The sequence below is a fragment of the Anolis carolinensis genome, unplaced genomic scaffold (genome assembly GCF_035594765.1).
Source record: "Anolis carolinensis isolate JA03-04 unplaced genomic scaffold, rAnoCar3.1.pri scaffold_7, whole genome shotgun sequence".
NCBI lineage: Eukaryota > Metazoa > Chordata > Lepidosauria > Squamata > Dactyloidae > Anolis > Anolis carolinensis.
The window spans coordinates 11,667,782-11,686,423 of NW_026943818.1; the positions used below are offsets into that span (position 1 = coordinate 11,667,782).

General features: G+C 41.8%; 1 protein-coding gene across 5 annotated transcripts in view; it reads right to left on the reverse strand.

Annotated features, from left to right (window-relative positions):
• vav2 (vav guanine nucleotide exchange factor 2) overlaps positions 1-18,642 on the reverse strand; it is a 130,830-nt gene that overhangs the window by 73,256 nt on the left and 38,932 nt on the right. Inside the window, exon 1 of one of the 5 annotated variants that reach the window (XM_062959700.1) lies at positions 13,915-14,909. The exons of the other annotated variants lie outside the window; for them this stretch is intronic. Coding sequence (XP_062815770.1) covers positions 13,915-13,947 — 33 coding nt within the window. The 5' untranslated portion in view covers positions 13,948-14,909. Of the gene's footprint in view, positions 1-13,914; positions 14,910-18,642 lie in introns of those variants that run through there. 5 annotated transcript variants of the gene reach the window in all.

Consider the following 18,642-nt stretch of genomic DNA (forward strand, 5'->3'; position numbering starts at 1 on the left):
TTGTCTGCTGTGTATTATTATTATTATTATTATTATTATTATTATTATTATTGCATGCGGCAGTGCAATTGTGCGGAATGTTGAAACAGAACAAATGTGCTCTGGAAAGCAGTGCGCTATCCAAGCTGCCCAATACCATATGTCTCCACCATTTCGGGGAATGCGGAATTGTGGTTTGGTGGGATAAAACCCTTGGACGAATGCGTCTCCCAAGCTACTTCTCCTTGGTTTTAAAAACAAGTTTCCATAGAAACAGCTTGCAGCTAAATCTTATCTTATCTCCCCCTCCCATAGCCTGCGTCTGCTTCTCCTGGCTATATTTTAAAAGTTAGAATAAGTTCCTACACGGCGGAGAAATAGTGAGAGCGGGGATTTCACATCAACAAACAACGCATTGGAAGCCAAGAAGGATTTGAAAAGCGTTTTTCTCATGAAAGCAAACCAATTAGATCCGTGCCGCTCTTTCAGATTTGCCCGTGTGTCTCCTTTTTCGGGCTTTCGCCTCTAACAAATAACGTGACATTTAATTTCGAGATCAAAGGTGACTGCCACCAGGAAAATTAAACCACCGAGGCCCAGCGCACGGGAACCAGCAAAGCCTTGCTGCCAATTAAAAGCATTCGGAAGCACGCTCAGCATGTTAATTATTAATTATCGGCACTGCGAGAGAGAGAGAAATAAAAAAGCCTAGAAAATCAGATCGGGTGTCCAAACGGGGCTCTCAAGATCTCATCTGGGCCGAGAGACAGATAGAAATTACACTTTGAAATCCTCTTAATCTTGGTACGAATATGTCCTGAAACCTTCCAATAATTTTTTGTCTAGTTTTTCACTAACTAAAGATAATTAACAGCGTTTTTTTCATGTCAGGAGCGACTTAAGAAACTGCACGTCGCTTCTGGTGTGGGAGAATTGGCCTTCTGCAAGGACATTGCCCAGCGGATTTTTTTTAAGTGTCCATATATATATAGCATGTCCGATCGATGAAAAAAATGTTTCAATTCTCGTTTCTAAAGTAGGGGGTGCTGGCGCTTCGAAATGCGTATCAAAAAGCGAGAACAATCCGAAATAATTCCGATATACAATTCAAAATGATTTTTTGGACATGTCTAAAACATATGAACAAATGGCGATATAAAAATGCAAAAGTACTTGGCAAAGAAACACACCAAAAAGCAAAAGCAAAATTTTGTATAATTAAATATTTGATGTTTTAAAATAATAATAATAACAATAATAATAATTCTCAAAATTATAAAATAAAATAAAATAAAATAAAAAATTCTCAAAAGCAAGCTCAATGGAGGCAACACCATTAAGGCCATAAACACCTGGGCCATACCTGTCATAAGATATACTGCTGGCATCATAAACTGGACACAGGCGGAACTGGACAAGTTGGACAGAAAAACAAGAAGACTCATGACCGTTCATCATTCACTGCACCCTCGCAGTGATGTTGACCGGCTATATCTGCCTAGAAGATCAGGGGGCAGAGGACTCTTACAAGTAAAACAAGCAGTCAAAGAAGAAGAACATGCCCTGGCAGAATATGTAAAGCAAAGTGAAGAACCTGCTTTGATTGAAGTCAAAAATCAGAAACTCCTCAAAACACAGCAGACAAAAAACCAGTACAAGAAAACCGCACTACAAACTAGAGCTGACAGCTGGCACAACAAAACATTGCATGGAAAGTTCCTTGACAAAATTGAAGGAAAAGCTGATAAGGAGAAGACCTGGCTCTGGCTCACGAATGGGACCCTGAAGAAGGAGACAGAAGGCCTGATCCTTGCAGCCCAGGAGCAAGACATCAGGACAAAGGCCATTCAGGCCAAGATCGAAAAGTCAGCTGATGACCCAAAATGCAGACTGTGCAAGGAAACCGATGAAACCATTGATCATATCCTCAGATGCTGTAAGAAAATTGCACAGACAGACTACAAACAGAGGCACAACTATGTGGCCCAAAGGATCCATGACGTTCACAGATTTGGCTAATTGATTGAAATGCTCTTTCTAGAAATCTGTAGATGTCTGCATGACTTTATTATGGTCAATGTCCAGAACCTGGAAAGATCATATATTGTCTTATTAAAAAATACACAATATCCATAAAAAGATGAACAAAAAAACCCCTTGGCAAGCAATAACAATGGAGGTAAAGCAAAGGACTGCCTCATCCATCTGGACACGTGTTTGCTTAGATTAAGGAAAGTGCTCATTAAACATAATTAACCTGGTAATTAAATATAATTAGCACGAGCTAGTAGACAGGTTGAGTCTCCGAAATGCATCCGAAATGCTTGGAAGCAGATGTGTTTTCGGCTTCGGATTTTTGTTGCATTTTTGCAATACAGTAGAGTCTCACTTATCCAAGCCTCTGGATTATCCAAGCCATTTTTGTAGTCAATGTTTTTAATGCATTGTGATATTTTGGTGCTAAATTCGTAAATACAGTAATTACAACATAACATTACCGCGTATTGAACTACTTTTTCTATCCAATTTGTTGTCTAACATGATGTTTTGGTGCTTAATTTGTAAAATTATAACCTAATTGATGTTTAATAGGCTTTTCCTTAATCCCTCCTTATTATCCAACATATTTGCTTATCCAAGGTTCTGCCGGCATAATGGAATATTATCTTGGGATCGGGCCTAAGACAAAACACAAAATTTATAGCCCCTTCTTTATCACGTTGAAGGGAATTTTTAATTTGTCACAACCTCTGAGGATGCCTGCCATAGATGTGGGAGAAACGTCAGGAGAGAATGCTTCTGGAACATGGCCATACAACCTGGAAAACACACCACAACCCTGTGATCCTGACCATGAAAGCCTTCGACAACACAATAATAATAATAATAATAATAATAACCTCACAACCTCTGAGGATGCCTGCCATAGATGTGGGAGAAACGTCAGGAGAGAATGCTTCTGGAACATGGCCATATTGTCCGGAAAACATACAACAATCCTGTGATCCCGGCCATGAAAGCCTTTGACAACACAATAATAATAATAATAACCTCACAACCTCTGAGGATGCCTGCCATAGATGAGAGAGAAACGTCAGGAGAGAATGCTTCTGGAACATGGCCATACAGCCCGGAAAACACACAACAACCCTGTGATTCCAGCCTTTGACAACACATGGGATTTTTAATGTTTTTGTGCAAGAAAAAAAGTTTGTGTACATTCAACCACCAGGAAGCAAAGAAATCCCTATGTCACAATCTGGAGAATTTCAGATTGTGTGCTATTGTCATTCAGATTTCAAATTTCTGCATAATCAATGCAACGTTTCTCTCTTCCTTTGCTAAAAATACTTCCATGATGAACGAGAAACAAATACTTCCCATTGGCTAAAAATACAAAAGCGGCAAGTGACATCGTTTCCTGGACGAGGACGGACACGAGCCAGCAGGAAACCGAAGTTGTGTTTGTGGATTATTGCAGGACGTTGCGACGGATAGGACAACAATGAGATTAAAAGTGGCCACTCTGAGACCAGAGCCGGCGTTGTCCATAGACACCTCCAAGGTCATGTGGCCTCTGGCATGACTGCATGGAGCACCGTTACCTTCCCGCCGGAGCAGTACCTATTGATCTACTCACACTCTGGGGGTGGGTGCTCATCTCCATTTCTAAGCAAAAGAGCCGGCGTTGTCCGTAGACACCTCCAAGGTCATGTGGCCACAGGCATGACTGCATGGAGCATCGTTACCTTCCCGCCAGAGCAGTGCCTATTGATCTACTCGCACTCTGGGGGTTGGTGCTCATCTCCATTTCTAAGTCGAAGAACCGGCGTTGTCCGTAGACACCTCCAAGGTCATGTGGCCACTGGCATGACTGCATGGAGCGCCGTTACCTTCCCGCCACAGCAGTACCTATTCACCTACTCACATTTGCATGTTTTCGAACTGCTAAGTTGGCAGAAGCTGGGTCTAACAGCGGGTGCTCACTCCGCTCCCCGGATTCGAACCTGCAACCTTTTGGTCCACAAGTTCTGCAGCTCAGTGCTTTAACACACTGCGCCACCAGATTATTATTATTATTATTAATAATAATAATAATAATAATAACAATGACAAAATGCTAAATGCCATTGAACTCACCAATGATGCATTGAGACCAAACTTGCCCAAACATAACAGACTTTAAATACTCACAGACTTGTGAAAAAGCTAAAAAAAAAAATTGGAAAGATATTCACGAGTTGATTCAAATAATTTTGAACCTTAAATGCACCTTATTTACGCAAGAAATTGGAGACAACCAGACGTACCAAACGCAGACCAATGGCTAATAAAACTAATGAAAATTAAGAATATGGACAGGTTAACATCTCTATCTCTATATCTCTATCTCTATCTATATCTGTAATAAAAGTCAATGTTTGTATGTTTCCATACTTCGCACTTTAACAACACAACCGTTCAATGCTAAGGCTTTCCGCCAAACGGAATTGTAGAGTCTACTGAACAAGCCAGTGCCTGTCGGATACCAGGACTGCCATGTGTTGAGAAGTTACGAAGGTGGAGGCATTACTTTTCATTCAACCCTCGTATTTGGATGAGAGACTATCTGGCAATGTGGGATCAAGGAGCAAGGGACATCCTTGAAAATGATGGTATTCTGCATGGAAAACCCATATCATTCCGCCTTCTTGGTTTTGGAAAATTTCCCCGTTCTCTCCGTGAATGGAGCCAGTTCAGGTTCGTCCACTTCTGAGCCTCTCTTCTCGGCACAACTTTCATCCCCTGCCAATTTTTTATCTATTTGGAGACTATATTAAAAAAAAAATCTCATATGTAATAACTTGCTTGGAAGGCATTAAAAAAAAACCCAGCTAATAGACTCTGGGAGAGAAAATTGACATTTTCTCTAGACAAGCCATGCTCCCCTCTTCTCAACCGCACATGTCCCCATAGATCAATTTTAATTTCTGCCCCGTAGCTCAGGCGGCTTCCCTGCTCTTGTAAATAAATGCCAGGCGTAATGAGTTTTGAAACAACTCGCCTGAAAGTAACAAAGAGCACAAAGCAGCAGATGAAACGTGGCTGCATTTGAAGGCAGTCCTGAACGTTACAATGACAACTGGCTGGTCAATATTTTTCTCAAATTGTGGTACCCAGAAATGGGCACAGGATTGTGTCTGGTGAGGTCTGACCAAAGCAGAAAGGACTCAAGAACGGGAAACGGCATATTGGTGGATAGGAAAAGAGATTAAAAGATGGGTTTAAAGCTCACCTTAAAAACTGTGGCATAGACACCCAGAGAGGACTCGGAAGTCCGGGCCCTCGAACATCTAACTGGAGGTCAGCTGTGACCAGCAGTGCTGTGGAATATGAAAAGGCACAAATGGAGGGCGAAAGGGAGAAACGGGCCAAGAGGAAGGCGTGTCAAGCCAACCCTGACCGGGAATGCCTTCTGTCTGGAAACCAATGTCTTCACTGCGGAAGAACATGTGGATCAAGAATAGAGCTCTACAGTCACCTACGCATCCACCGCCATGACCCTTAGAAGGTCATCATACTTGGACAACAAGGAATCGCACAACAACAACAGCAACAACAACATATAATATGAATACGGATGCAGCCAAGGATTGCATTAGCTTTCTGAACTGCTGCATCATGCTGTTGACTTATGTTCAACTTGTGGTCCACTAACATTCCTAGTTCCCGTTCACACACACCAAGTGTCACTCTTCCTATATCTCTGCACTGAAACAAATAGGCTCCTTACATACCTTACAATACTTTTCCTATATGCCGGAAGCTTGTAGCTTCCACAGGACTTAGTGACGTGGGCAGTTTTTCCCACCAAGACCTCCCCGCATTGACGCTGACGTGAAACGAAATGCGAGGTTTCCAAGACCGAGTCAGGCGGAAGCTGAATTAGAGGGTTCGCCCGCTCCTTGAACTGGAAGCGATGCGGCCTGACAACCCGCTGTTAAGAAATTGAAGGGAAATGCTGCGGAAATCCTTCGAGCTTTTCCACCTGGGGAAATCCTGGATGAAACCCCGGGACAGGTCCCAGAGGCACCTACTCCGTGGCTGGGAACGTACAAAACGAGAAATCCAAAACTCTTGTTCAATTTCATAGGGTTTTTCTTAGGCAAGGAATATTCAGTTGCAGTTCCTTCCTTCCTTGGAAATAGAGCCTGGGATTCATTGGCTGTCTCCCATCCAAGACCAAACCAGGCCTAACCCTGCTTAGCTTCCAAGATCAGATGGAATATGTGCCTCCAAGTTTTCATTTTTAATCACACTAAAAGAGCTTCCAACTCAATGCTCACCTTGTCTCGATCTGTGAAGAGCTAAGAACGACTAAGGTTCTTTCAGGCAGGGGTAATCTTTATATCTTTGTAAGGAGCTAATAACGACTGCCACCAATTTGTAAAGATACAACCACCAAAGACTCAAGGATGAGACCTTTTACTTTTTTTTCCTTTCTTCTTCTTTACTTTGAAGGGTAGCATAACTTGGTTTAGAATATATGTGACAGAGGCTTAGATGTTGGAAGAACAATAACAAGTTTATTCGGGCACAAAGCTTAGTGGTTACAATGATGTTTCTCACGTTGAGGTATCCTTATTAACAGTTACAATACTAGAATGAGATGAATCAACTCTCTAAAGTATCACTTCTTTTACTTAAAGCAGTTAAAACCTATTCCTCTACTGCTTTCTAACTGTTACTTCAAAACTTGGACTATCCAGTGACTTCAAACCACAGTCACCCGTGTGATATACTATCACAGATTCTCTCTGTGCCTTACCAGGACACAGACTACATTAAATAAGTCACCAAACTTATTTTAAAACTGACTCAAAATGAACAATTGAGTCTCTTGATCCCATCAACCTAGGAACAATCTTCCCTGTGCCTCATCAGAGCACAGACTGACTCTCTTTTTTAAAACTCCGCACTTCTTCCACTAAACGGCAGTTGGCTCCGCCTACTTCTCCATGGCAACCAGCCTCTGAGTGCTGAGATGCAATAACTGTAATACTTCCCCTTTTAAAACACAAACACACAATTAAACATAACATCTGTAAACCAAAAATTCGTACTTCATTACACGATCCTATGGAGGTTTCAAGTATGTGGGTTCAAACATATCATGGACATGCTTTTAGAATCTGTTGCAAATCTAGAAACACGTGTGTAAGGGAGATCAAAATACTTTATGGCCTTGTGACCAGTTCTACCCAAAGTTCAGGAAAGAAGAGACAACATCTGCTTCTACACCGATGAACTCCACAAACAAAAACAGGAAGAGATCAAAGTACAATCTCTTTTTTCCTGTTTCTCTTTCCCCGGAGAGTTCCTGTCCATATCTGATCAGGAGCAAGTTGAAAGTCAGCTCTTTGGGGAAATGCCGGAACATCAGACGAGTCTATAATATGGCAGGTCATTGTGACATCTCTATATATGTGAGAAAGAGACGGGGAGGGAGGGAGGGATGGACATTTAGATTGTTGCCAGAAATTTCTACTGTCAGAAACATACAGCAAGACTAGGATTCACAAACTTTTGCACATCTGGCACTTCCAAAAATGATTTGGGGGATGAATTTATCAGACTTATCCAACCTGGTTGTACATTTCCTGGCTTTCCCTTTGTTTTTTTGTTTTTGTTCTTCCACGCTATCAGGAAATCCACAGACTCACCAAGAAAATACCACCAACCAAACACATGGCACGTGTTGCTGAAGAATCCAAGAACCACAACCCAGTGGATATGGGTGACCCAATGTACATTTAACTGTAAAAAGATTAAGCTTTGGTATAAAGATACTTCTACCAGCGTATGTTGCCAACATGATCCTGACTGTGGTTGGCTAGAGTTTAATATTACACTACAAATGCCAAGAACTTAACCCTTTGAGCAAAGCGGACAGTGAATTCCAATAATCTAGTTTCTTACAGGGACATAAAGGATGCATACCTTCATATACCTAATACCTACAAATACATAAAAGATGTATGCCTTCATATACCCAATCCTACAGAGACATAAAGGATATATGTTTTCATATATCCAATCCAAAGAGACATAAAGGATGTATGTTTTCATATATCCAATCCAAAGAGACATAAAGGATGCATACTTTCATATATCCAATCCAAAGAGACATGAAGGATGTATGTTTCCATATATCCAATCCAAAGAGACATAAAGGATGCATACTTTCATATATCCAATCCTACGGAGACATAAAGGATGTATGTTTTCATATATCCAATCCAAAGAGACATAAAGGATGCATACTTTCATATATCCAATCCAAAGAGACATGAAGGATGTATGTTTCCATATATCCAATCCAAAGAGACATAAAGGATGCATACTTTCATATATCCAATCCTACGGAGACATAAAGGATGTATGTTTTCATATATCCAATCCAAAGAGACATAAAGGATGCATACTTTCATATACCCAATCCTACAGAGACATAAAGGATACATACGTTCATGTACCCAATCCTACAGAGAAATAAAGGATACATACCTTCATGTTCCCAATCTTACAAAGATATAAAGGATGCATACCTTCATGTACCCAATCCTACAGAGACAGGGGATGAATACTGTAATGAAGTACGAATTTTGGTTTACAGATGTTATGTTTAATTGTGTGCTTATGTTTTAAAAGGGTAAGTATTACAGTTATTGCATCTCAGCACTCAGAGGCTGGTTGCCATGGAGAAGTAGGCGGAGCCAACTGCCGTTTAGTGGAAGAAGTGCGGAGTTTTAAAAAAGAGAGTCAGTCTGTGCTCTGAGGAGGCACAGGGAAGATTGATTCCAGGTTGATGGGATCAAGGAGGCTCAAATGTTCATTTTGAGTCAGTTTTTAAATAAGTTTGGTGACTTATTTAATGTAGTCTGTGACCTGGTAAGGCACAGAGAATCTGTGATAGTATATCACAGGGGTGACTGTGGTTTGAAGTCACTGGATAGTCCAAGTTTTGAAGTAACAGTTAGAAAGCAGTAGAGGAATAGGTTTTAACTGCTTTAAGTAAAAGAAGTGATACTTTAGAGAGTTGATTCATCTCATTCTAGTATTGTAACTGTTAATAAGAATACCTCTAGGTGAGAAACATCATTGTAACCACTAAGCTTTGTGCCTGAATAAACTTGTTATTGTTCTTCCAACATCTAAGCCTCTGTCACATATATTCCAAACCAAGTAAAGAAGAAGAAAGGGGAAAAAAGTAAAAGGTCTCCTCCCTGAGTCTTTGGTGGTTTGCATCTTTCCAAACTGGTGTTAGTCGTTCATAGTTCTTTACAAATTGGTGGCAGTCATTATAAACATCTTTACAAATACCTTCATGTACCCAATCCTACAGAGACATAAAGGATACATACCTTCATGTTCCCAATCTTACAAAGATATAAAGGATGCATACCTTCATGTACCCAATCCTACAGAGACAGAGGATGAATACTGTAATGAAGTACGAATTTTGGTTTACAGATGTTATGTTTAATTGTGTGCTTATGTTTTAAAAGGGTAAGTATTACAGTTATTGCATCTCAGCACTCAGAGGCTGGTTGTCATGGAGAAGTAGACGGAGCCAACTGCCGTTTAGTGGAAGAAGTGCGGAGTTTTAAAAAAGAGAGTCAGTCTGTGCTCCGAGGAGGCACAGGGAAGATTGATTCCAGGTTGATGGAATCAAAGAGGCTCAATTGTTCATTTTGAGTCAGTTTTTAAATAAGTTTGGTGACTTATTTAATGTAGTCTATGACCTGGTAAGGCACAGAGAATCTGTGATAGTATATCACACGGGTGACTGTGGTTTGAAGTCACTGGATAGTCCAAGTTTTGGAGTAACAGTTAGAAAGCAGTACAGGAATAGGTTTTAACTGCTTTAAGTAAAAGAAGTGATACTTTAGAGAGTTGATTCATCTCATTCTAGTATTGTAACTGTTAATAAGAATACCTCTACATGAGAAACATCATTGTAACCACTAAGCTTTGTGCCTGAATAAAGAAGTGTGGAAGAAGTGTGGAGTTTTAAAAAAGAGAGTCAGTCTCTGCTCTGAGGAGGCACAGGGAAGATTGATTCCAGGCTGATGGGATCAAGGAGGCTCAATTGTTCATTTTGAGTCAGTTTTTAAATAAGTTTGGTCAACTTCAAGGAAAGGAGTGACTTTTTCAACAAATAAATGACTAAGTCTAGAAGTGTGGGTGGCTGGTGGCACCTAATCTTGGAGGAGACAGCCAGGGTCCCGTAAACACCTCTGGCCATAAGTCCTGTGTTGTGTAAACACAGAAGCTGAGGAAGAAAAGCAACTCGGGAACAATGGAGGCTTGTTCAGTCATCCAAAAAGGGATAACAGCGAGAGCGGGTCTCTGTATGTTTTGGCAATATGGGCTTTCATACAATCCCCCTTCAAAAGTATTTTCGCAAAGCTCTCCAAATCCTCTTCCTGGTGCAGCCTTTCCGAATCTGGAAGGGCACTTTTGTGCCGAGAGAGACTGAACTTAAGCAAGCTCGCTATTTTTTTAAAGATGGGTAAAGGATTTTACCTTTACTTTGGGTAAAAAAATCACCTGGATAAAAATAATAAAAGCACAATGGAATGGGGACTGAGTTGCAGCTCAACAGGAACGTTCATACACTAGGGAAACAAACCCTAATAGTTTGCCATGAATGTCCACTTCCTCGCGCACCCTTGATCTCTTTCAATCATGATCCTCAGTTGAAGTGAAAATCAGACAAGGGCAAGTGTACTGAAGGACAGAAAGGGGATGCTGGGAGACACAGTCCTGCAATATCAGTAAGTTCACATACTTCTCTGCTCCAAAGCGGAGGTCAGTTTCACTTCTAGGCTGTCAATGAGGGTCTTGTTGGAGCAAACCAACTTTTTTCCTCTCGATTTACGGCCTCTGCACTTCCTCTTGGAGCAATGCCCATAAGCTCACTTGCTTACAGTGTTTCAAAGCCCAGAAGCAACAACATTTCCCCGTCAATAAAAAGGCATACGTCTCCTGGCTGAAATTTTTCAAGGCAGGGCTGTCCAGGGGCTTTTTCGCGCAATGTGCATCCAAGTACTGGAATTCACTGACCCTCTTATTAGAAGGCACTAGATCTTGTCTGAGTTTGGACACTAAGCAGGATCAATTACTTTATTTGCTCCATCAATGTTCAACATTAATACAAATGACCAGAAACTGCCAGAAGGGACAGAGAGCTTTATCTATGCTGACGATCGTGCCATCACCGCTCAAGTAGTGAGTTTTGAAATAGTTAAACAGAAGCTTTAAGTGCTCTTACTGCCTATTACAGGAAAACCAGCGGAGTAGAAATAACATTTTTTATTATTACTAGCTTGGGGACCCAGCGGTGCCGGCATCATTTGAGAAAGGCATAGTTTGCCTGTTTTCCAAGTTTAGTCTATGTCCAGGGTCAGCTGGGTTCAGTTGTTGTGGGGAACTACAACTCCCATATGTAATTCCCATCGTCCATGGTCCATCCCCCCTCAAACACCACCAGGATGTAAAGTAGTTCATGGGGACTCTATGTGTCAATTTTGGTCTTGATCAGACATTGGTGGGGTCACAGTGGTCTTGGGAATTGAGTGACAATACTGCAAGTCCCATCATCCATACTCCAAGCCCAGTGTGGAATACATCTCACCATATTAAAACAGTGGATGTGGCTCTTAATTAGACATAGCGTATTATCACAAGATGTCTATGCCCAGAGCCGGCCCTAGGTATTTTTCAAGTGTAGGCGAAGAGAATTTTGGCGCCCCCCCCCCAAACCAATCACTGAAAAATAAAAGCATTGGATAAGCAAAAATGTTTGATAATAAGGAGGGATTAAGGAAAAGCCTATTAAACATCAAATTGCATTAAGATTTTACAAATTAAGCACTAAAACATCATGTTTTGCAACAAATCAACAGAAAAAGCAGTTCAATACCTTGCGGAGGCAGGCCACAGGAGACAGGAGTTGCCTCAATGGCGCCCCCCAACAAGATGGTGCCACAGCCAACTGCCTAGTTGGCCTGGTGGTTGAACTGCCTCTGTCTATGCCCTACACCAGGGGTCCTCAAACTTTTTAAGCCGAGGGCCAGTCCACAATCCTTCAGACTGTTGAGGGGCCGGATTATCATTTGAAAATAAAATACAAACAAATTCCGATGCACACTGCACATGTCTTATTTGTAGTGCAAAAACAACAAGAAGAAGAATGAAAGAACAATACATTATTTAAAAATAAAAACAATTTTAACCAACATACATTTATCAGGATTTCAATGGGAAGTGTGGTCCTGCTTCTGGCCAATGAGATAGTCAAGTTAATTGGGGTTGTTGTTGTTGTTGTTGTTGTTGTTGTTGTTGTTGTGTGCCTTCAAGTCATTTCAGACTTTGGGTGAGCCTAAGTCTAAAATTTATTTATTTATTATTTATTTATTTACTGCATTTATTTATTACATTTGTATCACACCCTTCTCACCCCAAAGGGGACTCAGAGTGGCTTACAAATTATATGTACATACAATATATTATATTATTAGCATAGCACAATATTAGCATTATATATTACTATACTGAACGATACCACTATACTGTAATATTATTAGTAATATTATATCTATATATATAAAAGAGTGATGGCATCAGGGCAGCAGACAAAACAACAAAACTACAGGCCCCCCAACCTTGAAATTTAACAACACAACCCATCATCCACGCCTCTAGGTTGATACAACAAAAAGAAAAGAAAAATAAAGTCCTAATTAGAGGGAGAGGAATAATTGTTTTTATCCAATTGCTGCCAGTTAGAAGTCTAAGCTCTGCCCACTTGGTCTCCTAGCAACCTACTCAGCCCAGGGGACAGGCACAGTTAGGCTTTACTTAGACCTCGTCAACAGATTATGTAAAGCCCCAGCTTCTGCCAACCCAGAAGTTCGAAAACATGTAAATGAAAGTAGATGAATAGGTACTGCTCCGGCAGAAGGTAACGGTGCTCCATGCAGTCATACCAGTGGCCACATGACCTTGGAGGTGTCTAAGGACAACACCAGCTCTTCAGCTTAGAAATGGAGATGAGCACCAACCCCCAGAGTCGGTCACGACTGGACTTAACGTCAGGGGAAAATGTTTACCCTTGACCTTAACTACCACCAATTCCTCAAGACTTTATTTCCCAGAACACCAGACTTCGCCACAGCAACGCGTGGCCGGGCACAGCTAGTGTAATATATAATACATAATTAATATTATTATATGGTATTAGTGTTATATTGTATTACATTATAATATTATCAATATTATATGTATATACAATATATTATATTATAAAACTGAGGGTGGGGGCCAGGTAAATGACCTCGGAGGGCCACATCCGGCCCCCGGGCCTTAGTTTGGGGACCCCTGCCCTACACCACTGGAGAAATTACACAGTTCAATACCTTGCAAAGGCAGGCCACAGGAGACAGGAGTTGCCTCGATGGCGCCCCCCAACAAGATGGCGCCACAGGCAACTGCCTAGTTGGCCTGGTGGTTGAACTGCCTCTGTCTATGCCCTACACCACTGGAGAAATTACACAGTTCAACCAGTACACACACACACACACAAACCAAAGTGTGAGAAAGAAGGCAGGCATCGTGGTCAAGCCTTGTTTGCAAGCCTCCAAACAGCTGCAAGGGAAAAAGGCCATGCCAGGGTCATTTGCTATGGCTGGAAAACACAGCCTCTGTGTCTATTTCCCCCCTGAGATCATGGAGAAAAGCATAAGCGCCGATTCCCCAAAGCGATGCTGCATTCCCCGCTTTCTTTGCAACCCAGACACACAACTGGAGCACCGTCCAGAGATCCCCGCCTTCCTTCCCCGGCCTCTTGGAAAGTGTCCGAAAGAGCACGCCAGGGCCCGGTCAACTCACCCACGCCCCCGCAGCGCATGCCAAGGGTTCCATGCGCCCGGAGGAAAAGCATTTCGAGTGGCACGGCTGGGAAAAAAACCCGCACACATCTGTTCTCCGTTGCCTTCCATTTCGCTCCCTGGCCAGGAAGCCTCATGCATATTTTACCAACGCTCGCAGCTTCGCCATCCTAGCCTTCATCGGATCTGATAACAACTTGGAAATTAAATTAAAGCCGAACGGGGAAGCACAGCAACAGCGTGGGCGAGAAAAGCTTTCTCTGGGCTGTTGTGCTCATTGGGGCAGATTGGCACTTGCTCTGGATGCCAGGTTTTGGATCTATTTCCTTCATAACCAAGATATGGAAAAAACCGCATCAAATTTGGGACAAATCCATTTCAATACATTTCCGTCGCATTAAACAACTCGCTTCTTTGAGCCTCACAAATTTCTCCCAGGTTAAAGTTTGTTGGAATTTAAGCTGTTTCTACTTTTTTATGGAGTTTCCTTTTTTTGTTTTACAGCCTTGCAAGGTAGGTCTTTTCTCAGAGCTGGAGAAGGGAGAAAGCAGGCGGGGCCGAGACTTGCTGGAAAAAACAGTGAATTCAGCCTGAGATTTGGGGAGCCCGGTTCCGTCCTAATAACTGTCCTTTTGGTAGGTCCTTAAAAGTTTGGACTAAAATCCAGAGCGGAGATAGAGCCTGAGCTTTGCTGTTTTGGGCAGCATTTTCTTTGGGGAGTCACCCATTTTCCATTCTGGACGAAACCGGACGCCCTGCTGCTCTGCCTCGGCTCGCGTTGTTCCCATCGCACTCCAAATAAAACAAGGCTCTGCAGCGCTTCAAAGAAGACCCACCTTGTTTTCCTCCGATCCTCTCCGAGACGTGCCAGCTTTTGCTTTGGTCGAAGCCGCCACCGGATTCGGTCTGTCTTTCAAATGTGTTGCACACTTTGAGAACACTTTCCTATCTCTGCTTCCCATCCGTTCTGCCTTGCGATAGGATTTTCGCAAGAGGCAACAGAACAACAGGGCGCCTGCCGATTCTTCATTTTAATTGTCTCCCGAAAAAAGAATTATTTGCTGGTTTTGAATGTAGTGCGAAATTCACTTTTTTTCCAGCAAGAAAAGATGAGGATAGGTTTTTTTTCCTGAATATTCATTGGTTGTGGGGCATAATATTACTCCCAGTTTGAACATACAGTAGAGTCTCAGTTATCCAACATAAACGGGCCGGCAGAATGTTGGATAAGCGAATATGTTGGATAATAAGGAGGGATTAAGGAAAAGCCCATTAAACATCAAATTAGGTTATGATTTTACAAATTAAGCACCAAAACATCATGTTATACAACAAATTGGACAGAAAAAGTAGTTCAATACGCAGTAATGTTATCTTGTAATTACGGTACAGTAGAGTCTCGCTTATCCAACATAAACGGGCGGGCAGAATGTTGGATAAGCGAATATGTTGGATAATAAGGAAGGATCAAGGAAAAGCCTATTAAACATCAAATTCGGTTATGATTTTACTAATTAAGCATCAAAACATCATGTTAGACAACAAATTTGACAGAAAAAGTAGTTCAATACGCAGTAATGTTATCTTGTAATTACAGTACAGTAGAGTCTCGCTTATCCAACATAAACGGGCGGGCAGAATGTTGGATAAGCGAATATGTTGGATAATAAGGAAGGATTAAGGAAAAGCCCATTAAACATCAAATTAGGTTATGATTTTACTAATTAAGCATCAAAACATCATGTTAGACAACAAATTTGACAAAAAAAGTAGTTCAATACAAAATAATGCTATGTAGTAATTACTGTATTTACGAATTTAGCACCAAAATATCACTATTTATTGAAAACATCAACTACAGAAATGCGTTGGATAATCCAGAATGTTGGATAAGCGAGTGTTGGATAAGTGAGACTCTACTGTATTTACGAATTTAGCACCAAAATATCACGATGTATTGAAAACATTGACTACAAAAATGCATTGGATAATCCAGAATGTTGGATAAGCGAGTGTTGGATAAGTGAGACTCTACTGTATTTACGAATTTAGCACCAAAATATCACGATGTATTGAAAACATTGACTACAAAAATGCGTTGGATAATCCAGAACGTGTGATAAGTGAGACTCTACTGTATAACCACACTTGAGATTCCTAAAGAAAGCATTCCCATTATGAGTTGCTTGTACAATTGGTATCTGACTAAATACTCCCCCCCCCCCACTGTATATATACTTCACTTGCTTCACTGCCAACAGAACTTCTGAAGATGTCATTGGCCACCGATGCAAGTGAAACGTCAGGAGAGAATGCTACTGAAACATGGCCACACATCCTGGAAAACTCACAGCCAACCCAGTGATTCGGGCCATCAAAGCCTTCGACAATTTATTAGCTGCTTTGTGAGAATATTATGATCAATAAAGGGGCCGGGCTGTGGCGCAGCTAGCTAGTAACCAGCTGCTATAAATCACTAATGACTGAGAGGTCATGAGTTCGAAGCCCGGGTCGGGTTAAGCCTCCGACCATTAAAAAAAAAAAAATAGCCCCGGCTTGCTGTTGACCTAGCAGCCCCGAAAGACAGTTGAATCTGTCAATTAGGGAAATTTAGGGACGCTTTATGCGGGGAGGCTAATTTAACTAATCTACAACACCATAAAACTGCTCACGAGGAAAAGAAGAGGAAGAACAGCCACCAATGGACGGTGAAGCAACAACTCCCCCTGTGGCCGGAAATCGTGAAGCTGGAAGATGTTAAAAAAAAAATGCCTCTGTGTCTGTCTAAAACTGAATGTTGTTTGTCTATTGGCATTGAATGTTTGCCATATATGTGTTCATTGTAATCCGCCCTGAGTCCCCTTCGGGGTGAGAAGGGCGGAATATAAATACTGTAAATAAATAATAAAGCCCATCGTTGCATAGAATCATAGACCCCTAGGGTTGGAAGAGACCCCACAAGAGCCATTCCAGGTGTTTCCGTGGAATGAAGCAAAAGTTATCCACATTCTTGTCTCTCCGATTCCCAGTGCCGTGTTGCATTTGCCTCCAAAAGAGTTGAGGAGAGCGCGAGATGCGTTTATTCGGAAAAGCTCTTCCCCTGCCTCTGAGCTCTATCGACCATTTCAGGTTGAGTGCTTCGAAACAGCAGGATGTCTTTCAGCTGTCAGAGGCAGGCGGCGAAACTGCGGTGGAGGGCAAATACATCACAATTAAATCATCGTCACGTACATATTTTTCTCCATGTAAAGAATCCCACCCTTCTGTCGGCGTAACATCGAAAAAGATTCTGTTCGGATTATTCATGGTGGTTGCAAATCTATCGAGATGGCATCGCGCGTCTAGTGTGCAAATCCCTGCAGAGTCTCCTGGGTTTCCAGTATCTGAGAATCCCCAGCAGTTCTTATACAGACAGACAGACATCTATATATATAAAAGAGTGATGGCATCAGGGCAGCGGACAAAACAACAAAACTACAGGCCCCCCAACCTCGAAATTTGACAACACAACCCATCATTCATGGCTCTACGTTCATACAACAAAAAGAAAAGAAAAATAGAGTCCTAATTAGAGGGACAGGAATGATTGTTTTTATCCAATTGCTGCCAGTTAGAAGGCTAAGTTCCACCCACTTGGTCTCCTAGCAACCTCCTCAGCCCAGGGGACAGGCACAGTTAGGCCTCACTTAGGCCTCTTCCACAGATTATCAGATTTGAACTGGATTATATGGCAGTGTAGACTCAAGGCCCTTCCACACAGGCCCTTCCACACATTTAGAATCTTATATTATCTGCTTTGAACTGGATTATCTTGACTCCACACTGCCATATAATCCACTTCAGTGTGCATACTAAACATAAAGACAACCATACAACAGACATTCAATACCACCACTAGCTCAACCATTTCTCACCACCACCACCAGACAACACCACAGCAACGCGTGGCCGGGCACAGCTAGTATCTATCTATATATATAAAAGAGTGATGGCATCAGGGCAGCGGACAAAACAACAAAACTACAGGCCCCCCAACCTCGAAATTTGACAACACAACCCCTCATCCATGCCTCTACGTTCATACAACAAAAAGAAAAGAAAAATAGAGTCCTAATTAGAGGGACAGGAATGATTGTTTTTATCCAATTGCTGCCAGTTAGAAGGCTAAGCTCTGCCCACTTGGTCTCCTAGCAACCTACTCAGCCCAGGGGACAGGCACAGTTAGACCTCACTTAGGCTTTTTCCACAGATTATCAGATTTGAACTGGATTATATGGAGGTGTAGACTCAAGGCCCTTCCACACAGCTATATTGCCCATTTGTAATCTTACTAGCTGTGCCCGGCCACGCGTTGCTGTGGTGTTGTCTGGTGGTGTTGGTGAGAAATTTGAGTTAGTGGTGGTATTGAATGTCTGTTGTATGGTTGTCTTTATGTTTAGTATGTATGGTTGTTTGTGTAATGTGAAAGTGGTGAGAGTAGAGGGGGTCGCTGTGTAGTATTGTATAGTATGCATACGTTGTCCAAGTGTTGTGAATGGTTAGATTGTGTCTTGGTGCATAGTAGAAAGGGTTGGGGTGGATGGCCGTTAGGGGTGTCTCCAAATTATTGGACGGTATAGTTCTATGATTCTTCTTATTATTATTATTGCTGTTATGATCATGATTATTATCTTTATTATCATCATTATTATTATATAGTGGGTGGGTGGCCATCTGTCAGGAGTGTTTG